This window comes from Camelus dromedarius, chromosome 14 (genome assembly GCF_036321535.1).
Source record: "Camelus dromedarius isolate mCamDro1 chromosome 14, mCamDro1.pat, whole genome shotgun sequence".
Taxonomy (NCBI): Eukaryota; Metazoa; Chordata; class Mammalia; order Artiodactyla; family Camelidae; genus Camelus; species Camelus dromedarius.
This window is the reverse complement of record NC_087449.1, coordinates 55,571,691-55,583,261: the sequence shown is the minus strand read 5'-3', so window position 1 is coordinate 55,583,261 and position 11,571 is coordinate 55,571,691. Positions and strand designations below refer to the sequence as shown.

General features: G+C 50.1%; 1 protein-coding gene across 2 annotated transcripts; it reads left to right on the top strand.

Annotated features, from left to right (window-relative positions):
- The first annotated feature begins 5,585 nt into the window (after positions 1–5,585).
- Positions 5,586–8,598, top strand: C1QA (complement C1q A chain). Of its 2 annotated transcripts, none has more exons than XM_010979830.3 (3): positions 5,586–5,741; positions 6,606–6,775; positions 7,845–8,598. In XM_010979830.3, exons 1-3 carry the CDS (start codon positions 5,596–5,598, stop codon positions 8,417–8,419), a joined length of 891 nt encoding a protein of 296 aa, XP_010978132.2. In that variant the 5' UTR covers positions 5,586–5,595; the 3' UTR covers positions 8,420–8,598. The 2 variants fall into 2 exon arrangements, with proteins under 2 accessions (XP_010978132.2, XP_064350016.1); XM_064493946.1 differs by lacking the exon at positions 5,586–5,741 and adding an exon at positions 6,268–6,289.
- The last annotated feature ends 2,973 nt before the right edge of the window (positions 8,599–11,571 follow it).

Below are 11,571 nucleotides of genomic sequence, written 5' to 3'. Positions count from 1 at the left end.
ATTCAGATTGAACTGGGCATCCTGTAATTTTATTTGTTCAGTCTGGCAACCCCAGACCCACGAGCAAGTCATTTCACTTCTCTGAGCCTTAGTTTCTTCACCTCTGAATATGAACCAAAATACTGCCCTGTCAGGATACTGTGTAACTTGAGATGACATATGTAAAATGCCTGGCACAGGGGCGGTAAATTTGTGAAGCTAGCAAATCTGGCCTTCAGTGTCCCCATACCCAATACTGTTATTTCCTCCATTCCTCTCTCCCCTTCAGAGTTCCTGTTTTAGACCCCCAATCTGTAGGATGCCGATGAACATCTTCAGAAAGTACCTGATGTGGTGGAAATAAGTCTACCACTTACTGGCTGTGTTACTTTGTGAGAGTTGCTTACCTTCTCTGAGGCCCATCTGTAAAAGGGGCTTGTCATAGTACTACCTCCCTGGGGTTGTGATGATGAAATTAGTATATTAAGCACTAGTACTAAACCTAGAATTAGGGCTCACTAAGCAGAGCCCATTAATATCCTGCAAATGCACCAAGACGCATCTTCAATTTTAAAACATCCCAGAGAAGGCAATGATTGTTTCACTGAAAGAATTGCAGGACAAGCCATGGGCACATCATTCTGTTGGGGGAATTGGGGAGTGGTGGGGGGTAGGGGGGAGTAGGAAGATGGGGGACCTGGGGGGTGGGGGGCTTTCCCCAGCCACTCTCCTTGCGTCTATGTGAGCTCCTTGGAAGCTCATGTTATCTGGGTTTTCTGGGTGCCACATGCCCTGGCTGTGGGGTCCAGACAGCCCTCAGGATCTGGGGCCTGGCTCCCCCCAGGCAGACGCTGTCCTCCTTGCTGGCTCCCACAACCTGCAATGTTTGTTTTCCAAACTGTCTCCTAATCCTCTTAATCTTTTTACATCTCACCTGCCTGCATGCCTGGTGGCTTCCATTAGCACCTTTCCAGCTCGATCTGCACGATCTGCACGTTGGGAGCTTCTCCCAGAGTCGCTCCACCTGGCCCCTTGCAGGCTTGGCTGCTTCCCCCTGGGCAGCCAGGATGCTCGGCTCCAGCTGTGGCCAGCCGGTGGGAAGCTTGTTTTCTTCCTATTTTTCTTCTCTCTCCCTCTCCCCAAAATTGCTTTTGCCATATTTGGTCTTCCTTTTACATTTCCCCCCAAAACTTCTCAACTAGTCACTATGCACAGGCCCCCTGATCGGCAGGTGGGATTTTTGCTAAGTACCTGCCACACGCCAGGTTCAAGTCACAGTGATCCCAGTCCGAGGGGTCATTGCCATCCCCGGACACAGGAGTTCTTTCGTGCAAGAGTACACACACAGCAAAAGGGAGGCAGATGCTGAATTTGAACACACACTGCCTCCATCTCCACAACAAATTATTTGTTGTTTTACAATCCCCTCCATTTTTCATAAAACAATTCCCCAAAGCTCTTTTATCTGCCAAAAAAGGCAAAGAATAAAGACCGTACACTGATGACATGAGGCAGTTTCTGACAGCTCCCTCCCCAATTCCCAAACACCCCCCCCCCAAAAAAACCCTGATCTTATGGGCAGTGGGAAGGAGAATAGAAGGAGAGATCCAGGATGCCCTGGAGGAGGGGGAGGATTTAGGAAGAAAGACAAGATTAAGACAATCTCCACAATAAAGAGTTGGGAGAACGAAGGAAAAATAAAAGTGGATTGGGCAGAGGGACCAAGAGGTTTGTGTTTTTGAGGGAGAGGGAGTTGAAGAGGGAGATGTGGGGCAGTGGATGGGAGAGGAAGGGGTATCCCGGTAAACTCCATGCCTCCTTCCTGGTGTTCAAACAGTCCAGCGGGGATTTGAGCATGTCGGTTCACAACATGGCGCAGGGAGGAGGCTTGGACAAGAATGTTCTTAGCAGCTTTTTTCGTCATAACTGAAAATATTCACAAACGGGGGAAAGGCTGCACAAACTGCACTGCAGGCATACAGTGGAGTACCACTCAACAGTAACACCGAGCACACACAAGCAGTAACACGGCTGAATCTCGAAAGTGCGTGAAATGAGAGAAGCCAGGCACAAAAGTAACCCATGGTGAGAGAAGTCAGAATACTGGTCACTTTGTGGGTAGTCAGGGGTACAGTCGTCCCTCAGTATCTGCAGGGGATTGATTCCTGGACAGCCGCCCACTCCCCACGGATATCAAAAATCCAGGAATGCTCCAGTCCCTTCTATAAAACAGCGCAGTATTGGCATATAACCTACCCACATCCTCCCATATACTTTAAATCCTCTCTAGATTACTTATAATACCAAACACAATGTAAATGATATGTAAATAGTTGTAAATACAACGTAAATGCTATGTAAATAGTAGCCAGCATGTGGCAAATTCAAGTTTTGCTTTGTGGGAACTCCCTGGAATTTTTTTTTTTAGTATTTTTGATCCGCGGTTGGTTGAATCCGTGGATGCAGAACCCACGGACATTGAGGGCTGACTGTACTACAAAGGGCATGAGGCAGCTTGCTGGGGTGATGGAAATGTTTTGTATCGTGATCTGAGTGGCGGTATAGGGTGTCTTCATTTACATGAAAAACCATTGAACAGGGCACTTAAGATTTGTGTATTTTACTGCACGTAAATTATGCCTCAATTTTTTTAATTATAAAAAAGAAACGCAAGAACTTCAGAGTTACATTGTATACACATTTGACTATCTGCATTTTGCCTAATAAGTTTCAGAGAGAGAAAGAGCTAAAGATACCAATTAAAATAAGGTAGAGTATGCTGCCTGTCACTCCAGACCCTCAAAGAGCCTTTTCTGGAGCGTGGACCTTTTGTCCCCACGTCTGCCTCAGATACTATGAGCCTCTTGTGGTCTAAACTCCTCCCCCTGATTATAGCTCCAACCTTTAAAGAATCAATCATTTTTTTCTTTTTTCAGAAAAGGGGGTATACATTAGCTAACTAACACTCAGCTGTAAGAACAAGAAATCTGTTCTAACATCAAAGCTGAGTGACAGCATAGAACTATGGAGAAATGGTATGATATGGTCTTCATCACGGCACTTTCCAAAGAATTTTTTCCAGCGGTGATATTGACCATTTACAATCATTGCCTTCTATGCTGATTTTGGAACCCAACCCTTGAGTAAAACATGACTGCACCATAAAGAATTTGAGTAAATTTAGAGATGATTTTTTCTGGTTACTCCTTAGACCCCTGACTATACTCTGAGTCAAGGCTCGTGGATCATGACCTCACAAGCCTGGCGGAGGGTTTCCTCTCATCCCTGCATCTCCTGCCTACCCTCCAGGAGCTTGAGCTCTGGAGAAGAGGAAGAAAACGCCATCCCCTCTGACGAAGGTGTCCCTGTTGGGACATTCACAAGGCTACTGCCAACCCATTACTTCTCACACTAATGATACATGCTCGTTACTATCGATGCCTTTTATTTCTTGGGAAGTGTTTATACTCTTGCAACAGCCTGATAAGTGAAATCATCCAACACCTGGAAATAAGGCAAATAGATAACTGGTGTCCTTCCAAATTCAAATTAGAGTAGTGTCTAACAAGCCCTCCTAAGGGCCATCTGACACTCGAGGGGAATGTCACTTTGCTTGACTTATTATTTACTATTGATCAGGGCACAGGCTCTGTAAAAGTAGCTGTTTGCTATTGGAAAACTGATAAGTTGCCATTCATTTTTGTCTAGTAGAGATGCAAATGACTTCTTTCCAATAGAGAAGATAACCCCAGCATTATGATTTTATTGCCGAAACATTAACCAGTTTTGTTTCTAACTTAGTAATCTTATGAATATTCCAGAATTCTTGTTTTTTTGGTTATTGGTTCTTTTTGTTTTTACTGAATCTTTCTCTCCATATATAGGTATATCTAAATATTTTTTTCACATCCTTCATTGAACTATCTCTGTTCCTTCATTTATAAGCTACCAAAAAAAATTAACGTGTGCTCACTATGTATTTCTAAACAAATTGTGTATTTAATATTTTGAAAACTATACTTTGAGAAGCCTTTCACAGTATTTGGTTTTTCCTCATGCCAAATCTGCCACTCCCTGTGTGACCTTGGGCAAGTCTTTCTGTCTCATTTCTTTAGTTTCTTCATCTGTAAAATGGGAGCAATCAGGCTGACCATTGTGGCTCTGACATTGTATTTCTAACTCCTCCTGCAGAGAAGCAGGACTGACACATACCATCAAAGAAGATGATGCTGGAAGGGACGTTACAGACCAGCCTTCCTTCTTCCTACCACTCCTTCATCTTGAGAAAGTGAAGCTCAGAGAGGTTAGGTAACTTGCTCAAGGTCACACAGATATTATTCATAATAATGACTTATTTTAATGTGGTGTTTGACAGTACAAACTTCCTCATAAATTCATATAATCCCTCGGCAGTCCACTGAGGGGGCTATACCATCCCCATTTTACAGATAAAGAAACTGAGGTCCAGAGGAATGATGTGGCTTGTCTAAGATCATGCAGAGATTATAGCTCCCCTAACCCCCTGAATCCTGGGGAGCAGGAGAGGGGCCGGCAGGAGAAGCTCTGAGCCCCCACCCTTAAACCAGATCATCCCCACCTGTATACGTCATATATATATATTGAACATCACACAAGATTGCAAAAGAAAAAGGAGTCCAAAAGTCTTGAAAAGCCTGACCCTAAACCGTCATCCTCTGGCCAGGTTCATCAGCCCTCCCTCTTTTCCTCCCCCTTTTCCTCTCTCCCTCCCTCTGGCAAACTTCTCAGGAAAAAAACAAAACCAAACAAAAACAACAACAAAGCCATTGTCGCGGGAAGAAGCAGAAAGACATGGTCAGCCCAGGCCTGAACACACTGGTCTCCAGTCTGGGAAGACAGAGTCGCTCAATCTAAAGAAAAGCATCCTCAGGATCCAAGCTGGCAATGATGAAGTAAGCTGTGCTTACAGGTAGTGAGCACCCCATCAGTGAGAGTAAGTAAGGCTAGATGATCCATACAAACGTTAACAGCAATTCTTTAGATGGATTTTTGTCTCTGATCTTTAAATGTTAAGAAAAGCTAATTATTAAGCATCCACCATGTGCCCACTGTTTCCATGTCATTAAAGCTTTATAATAATCTGATGAGGTAGAACCTGTTGTTTCCAATTTATGACTAAAATAACTGAGGCCCCAGGAAGTTAAGTATCTTTCCAAGGGCACGCAGCTAGGAAGTGGCAGTTCTAGAAAGCTGATCACTGAGCCTCATTACTACAGCACTGTTCTGTCTTTGTGCTTTTCTGTATTTCCAAGCTTTAGGCAATGAATACATGCTGCTTTCTCAATCGTGAAAAAGTCTTACAAGTTACTGATTTTTTTAAAACGGTTCCTTCCATCCTGGTTTGATGCTTCTATAGGTCTCACATCCCTGCCCAGTACCCTCTCCACCACCCCAATGTTTGCAGACTTGTTCGCAGACATTTTGAGCAGACCTCAGCAAGACTGGGAAATCGAACATTCTCCCCAGCCATAGCTGGTGTTGGGGCGGGGGCAGCAAGGCTGAAGGAGGAAGTCCGATGTCCCAGTCTTGCTGAGGTCTGCTCAAAATGTCCCTCGCTGGCCTCTGGCCGCTGGGGCAATGCTAGAGGGCAGTTCCAGAGAAGAAAGAGAAGTGGGAAGGGATGTGAAACTTGGCCATGGGACAGCACCGCCTCTGCTGGGTGTCCCACAGGGTTCCCTGGGAGAAGGACAGGAGTATCCAGTCGTGTTGACGACCAGAGGCAGGTGAGGCCAGTGCCTGAGAGGGAGGGGGCTGCGAAGTTCAGGGAACCAGGGGAGCTGGCCCAGGAGGCCAGACCAGGCAGGGAGGGAGAGAGAGTGCAGATAGCTAGTTCTGTGCCAGGACAGGGTTGGGGCGGGGGGACTGATTCAGGACCCAGAATGAGTGAGTGGGGGTACGTTAACTCCATGGGCTTGGGGGAAGGTAGGTGGTGATGACACAGACCCAGGAGCTCTAACCAGAGTTCCTAGGTCTGGCTCCCCAAAACACAAGAAGTGGGAAAACGGCGGTGTCAGAACCCGGCAGAGGGGTCCCATAGAGGGGACAGTGGGTGACAGGCAACCACCTGTCCTCCTATGAGTGTTGAAAGGGGCGGAGTGTGTTGACAGGGAGCAGATGTGTATGTCAGGTGTTTGTGAAGTCCAGTGTGTATGCGCTGCTCTGCCATCTGGGTGAGAGAGTGTTAATTAAACAGAGTAGGCGCTCAATAAATATTTGTTCAATGGAATTGATTGTCTGTAGGAGTACATGACTCATGACTGTGTGTGTCCAGGTGAGTGAGGGATGGAGTGCGTCTACGTGGGTGTCAGTGTGTGTGTCTGGGACGTGTCGTGGATTTTTAAGCTTGCTTACTGTGTTGTGTAGGTGTGTGACCCACAGCTTCTGACTCTGAGTGTGTAACTATATGGGTGTGCTCAGTTGCATGTGTGAATCTGTGTGAGTTTGTGGTTCTGTGTGTATGTGTGGTTCTGTGTGTTGTAGTAGGGGAGGATATGTCTATACCATTGTGGGAGGATTCAAGTGTGTGAATTGGGTGTGCATGAGTGTGTGATGTCCAGCCTGCCCAGGCCCCGCTCGTGTCTCCACAGTGGCATCATGGAAGCCCCCTGGGGCTGGCTGGTGATCGGTGTACTGGCCTTATCCCTGGCCTCTTCCGTGACGGAGGACGTGTGCCGAGCAGAGAACGGAAAGGATGGGGCCAAAGGAATACCCGGCCGCCCCGGGCGGCCAGGCCTCAAGGGGGAGCAAGGGGAGCCGGGTAAGCCTTCCCTCTGGACCCCAGCCCCTTATCCCTGGGCCTGGCCTGGCCTCCAGCGGGGAGGCTCAGGGTGGCACTGACAAACAGGAATCCACTTAGGCCCCCACACAAAGCCCCTCCAGTCTGTGCTTGGTCCCAGGGGCTGAGGCAGGCTAGCCTTCTCCCAGGGCCATGTCCCCAGGCCCCAGGGCCTCTCTGTACCCCCTTCCCCTTACTGCCTGGGTCCTCTTCCCTTGGCCTCGCCTTCCTCCTCTGGAGAGTGGGTCACTGCAAGCAATGAATAGGAAAGGTCCTGAAGCTGAGCCTAGTCCTTGGTCTTTGTTCAGTTTCCAGAAAGATGAATGCCCTAGGCTTTAGACTCAGGAGCCCTTGTCTTGCTGTGTGACCTTGAGCGAATTCCTGATCCTCCCCGAGACTCAGACTCCTCATCTGTAAAATGGAGAAATGACCCCACCTGGCACATAGAGAGGGATCAATTAATAGCAAGTATCCATCTTTTTTGCTGCCAGCTCCCCAACCCCAACTCTGTCCCTGCTTCCCCATTCCCAGTCCCTTCAGGCTTCAGAAAGTCTCTCATGTTCTAGGAAAAAAAGGCTGGGGGTGAAGGAAAAGGGAGGAGGGCATGACCAGAGGAGCAAAGGAAAGGAAAGTCTCATGTAATCTCCCTGAGCCTCCCAGGCCAGAGCAGAGCAAAAAGGTCTGCATAGACATTTGCAACAATCCTTCCCCAGACTTCTGACCTGTGCTCCCTGAAGCTGAAGAAGTCAAGTTCAGTGGCCTGGCAGGGTGTGGAGTGCATGGCTGTGGGCAGGAGTACCACGGAGAGCCCATGTCCTACTTTTCCCAGAAGTGCCAGTCCACATTTCTGTCCGTTAAACAGATAAAGAAGCTAAGGCTCAGAGAGGTTGAGACACTTGCCTGGGGTCACACACAGCCAGTCAGAATCAACGTCTTGATGGCCCAGGCACTCCCCTGTCCTCTATCCCACAGCCGCCCAGGGCCCCAGCCACCTCCTGGAGGACAGCAGGACACTAGACGATCACTCCCAATCTGGCCTTTCCCCCCACAGGGGCCCCTGGCATCTCGACTGGCATCCGTGGCCTTAAAGGAGACCAGGGAGATCCTGGGCCACCTGGAAATCCTGGCAGAATGGGCTATGCAGGGCCCAGTGGCCCCATAGGGCCCCCTGGCATCCAAGGGTTGAAGGGCATCAAGGGCACCCAGGGAGACATCAAGCACCAGCCGCGGCCGGCCTTCTCGGCCGTGAGACGGAACCCTCCGACGCGCGGCAACCTGGTCGTCTTCGACACGGTCATCACCAACGAGGAGAACCCGTACCAGAGCCACTCGGGCGAGTTCATCTGCTCCGTGCCGGGCTACTACTACTTCACCTTCCAGGTGGTGTCTAAGTGGGACATCTGCCTGTCCATCGTGTCCTCTGGGAGGGGCCAGGCCCAGCAATCCCTGGGCTTCTGTGACTCCAACAGCAAGGGACTCTTCCAGGTGGTGTCTGGGGGCACCGTGCTCCGACTACAGCAGGGAGATCGGGTCTGGGTTGAAAAAGACCCTGTTAAGGGCCGCATTTACCAGGGTTCAGAGGTGGACAGCGTCTTCAGTGGCTTCCTCATCTTCCCGTCCACCTGAGCCTGGGAAAGACCCCTCCCCACCATGACTCTGCTTCCTGCTGTGTGACCCTGGCCCACTCACTCCACCTCTCTGGTGTCTATACTCTGCTCTGTAAAGCGGGGGTGCTGTTGCTTTAGCTGCCTGAAGGAAGGTCATTTCTTAGAACTCTTTCTGGAATAAATACCTGAGTCCATGTCTGCTGAGCTTGAAGTTCAGTTGCTACCCTGGGCATTGGGAGGGAGGCTTAAGAATGACACCAGTTATTGAGTTCTTGCTTACAAGGCTGGTCTGTATTTAGTATTTTATAATATTTATTTCACAGGTCCTGGGAGCCTTATCGGCCTGGGTTCAAATCCTGGGCCACTATTTACTAGTAGTCCAATTATGTACATTTTATATTATTTCAGTGAACCTCAGTTTCCTTATCTGTAATGTGGGGATACTGGTGGCATCCACCTCAAAGGGTTGTTTGGAGGATTAAATGACATAATATATGAAAATTGCAGAGGAGTGCCTGCTGCGTAGTAAGGACTATATACATTTTAGATATAATTATATTTCATTTAATCCTTACAGTTGAGTTCTGAAGTGGGTATTATGACCCTGTTTTACAGATGATGAAACTGAGGCTAGGGGTTGGGGCAAACTTAAAGCCCAAGGTCAGAGTGTAAGGGGAGGAACTGGGATTTGACTCCAAGTGTTACTGATGCCCAAGCCTGTGTGTTTACCTGCTTCCCTCGCCAGCCTCCACAGCCACATGCCCAGCAAGTGACACATTTCCAACTCTGAACCAGAAAGGCAGGGGCAGGGCTCAGCAATTGGTCCAAGGGCATCTGGAAGTCCTCCCCAAGCCAGGTTTCCTAAGTCCAGCTCTGCACGTCTACCCTGGCCGGCATGGAGACTGGGGCTGCTGCCTGCTGGGCATCCCGCCTGGACTGGGGACTGGAAGGATCTGGAATGTTCGGGGTGCATTCCCATGGAGCTTGTCTGGGCGCTGCTCAGAAGCAAGAAGCCCCACTATGTTCTTTGTAAGTGAGGAAAATAAGGAGACTAGAAGTTTAGTCCTGAAAATGTCCAATGCCCTGTGCATTTTCCCAAAGGAAGCCAGTTTTACCCTTGTGCTGCATACTCGCACGTATACACACACACAAGCATACACATCACACTCACATGCACACCTCCCGAGATGCACGTGGACCCATGTTCCTGGACCAAGACTCTCTACTCCTCACCCACAAGCCCTCTCCCTGAGACCCTCCGGGCACAGCCCTGGACACACGCCTCCAAACCCAGACATACTCAGGGATGTACGTGTGTCATACCTATGCACCCCCCAACCGCCACCTCAGACACCCAGGTGCCTCCATCAGCCATCAGTAGTGCTGTCGCACACACGTGTCCCAGACACACCCCTGACACACAGCTGTACATGCTCTCCTCTCCCTCTGACATGGGTGTGCCTTAGAAACGCCCGTGTTCTCTCCCACGTTGACCTCGGAGTCCTCACACGCCCACAACCCCCACCCCAGGCTCCCACACACACTCAAGACCCTCTCCTGGGGCTGCCCATCCCGGCCCCATCCCCAGCCTCCAGGGGTCAGGAAGAAAGGAGTGAGGTTCTGCAGGTCCAGAGCAGTGCTTGACTGCTCCGGCCCCTCGGCCCCCTGTGTGCCTCCTCTCTGCCCCAGCTCTCCCACGGCCCACCCAGAACACACATCCACTAACTGGGAAGAGAAACGGATCTGTGAGCACCTACTGTGTGCTGGACATTTCATAACCATCAATGCATTTAATCCCAGCAAAATCAATGAGGACACAGAGGCTCGGAGAAGGGAGACAACTACCCAAGATCACATTGCCAGAAAGTGGCAGGGCTTGAACTTGGACTAGGTCTGCCTGACCCCAAAGTGGAGGGCTCCTTTCATTGCAACAGGCCTCAGACAATGTCAGGGGTGGAGGCCCCATAAGTGGCGGGAGAGGCCAGGTTCTAGATACGGTGGATGCGGGGCATGCCCCCCTGCTTCCTACCCTAAATTCCACCCATACCCATCCTTCTTGGCCGAGGCAAATCACTGGCCCCTCTGAGAGAAGGGAACGAAGCCAGAACCAGGCTGGCCAGGCGGGTGGGGCAGGGGAAGGCTGAGAGCAGGCTGAGGCTGCCACCTGCTGGACAAGCCGGACCCAGGCGCGAATGAGGTGAGGACAGAAGACGGGAGCCCTCAGTGCCATCTGGCTGGTCCCTCAACCCCCATAATACTGTGTCTGTCATTTCTGCTCTTCCCAGCTCTCCACCCACCCGGGAAATTCCAGGGTCAAGTGCATTCATATTCTTGATCTTGTCCCATACGCTGCAGCCCTGTGCCACAGGGTGGAGGGACAGCTGGGGAGACTGAGGCCCTGAGGGTCACACTGCAAGGCAAGAATGGGGCTCCAAACCCTTGCTCACAGCCCGCACAGGTATGCGTTAGCACTGCCCTGCACAGAAACTACCAGAAACCCTCATTTGCAGAAGAGAAATCGACACTCAGGGAGGTCAAAGCACTCACTCCTATGGGTGGCAGGAGTGCATTCGGGGTTGGAATCCTCCACTGCGCATCAGTTCCTCCCTCCCCGGAATCTTCCATGAGGTGAACAGAGTAGGGGGCCTCTCTCAGCTCTACCAGCCTGGCTGCGACTGGCAACCCACAATCAGCCTTAATAAGCTCCAAGATCAGAGACAGGGATGGCAGGGAGGTGAGGGAGGTGGTACTGGCAGGGAAGGTGGAAGCATCAGGGGCCCCAGCAAAGGAAGAGGCACCAACATGCAAACCCTGGGCCTCATCCACCACCCAATATACAGATGAGAAGACTGAGGTCTAGGGGCCAGTGGTTTGATGAAGGCCTTGGAGCAAGGGAGTGACAGGGCTGGAAGGAGACCCCAAGGCTACTGACTTTGTAGCCAGAGGAATCCATCCACCACAGCAGGCTTCCTGCCATAGCAAAAGGGAGAGGGCATATGGAAGTTTCTAGAGTAAGACCTGCCACTTGACAAGTGTATATGAGACTTGTTTCTGGGGGCAGCTAAGCGGAGGGGTCTGAGAAAGGCCTTGGACTCAAGAAACCACTCACTATGTGACTCTGAGCAAGGGTTTTCCCCTCTCTGAGCCTCAGTTTCCTCACCTGTAAAGGAG

What these genes read in the sequence shown, in the direction of transcription:
- C1QA (XM_010979830.3), top strand. Translation starts at nt 5,596, where the DNA reads ATGCTAGAGGGCAGTTCCAGAGAAGAAAGAGAAGTGGGAAGGGATGTG. An exon ending in GTGTTGACGACCAGAGGCAG is followed by an intron (nt 5,742 to 6,605) that starts GTGAGGCCAGTG and finishes GTGTCTCCACAG; the next exon opens with TGGCATCATGGAAGCCCCCT. An exon ending in GGGGGAGCAAGGGGAGCCGG is followed by an intron (nt 6,776 to 7,844) that starts GTAAGCCTTCCC and finishes TTCCCCCCACAG; the next exon opens with GGGCCCCTGGCATCTCGACT.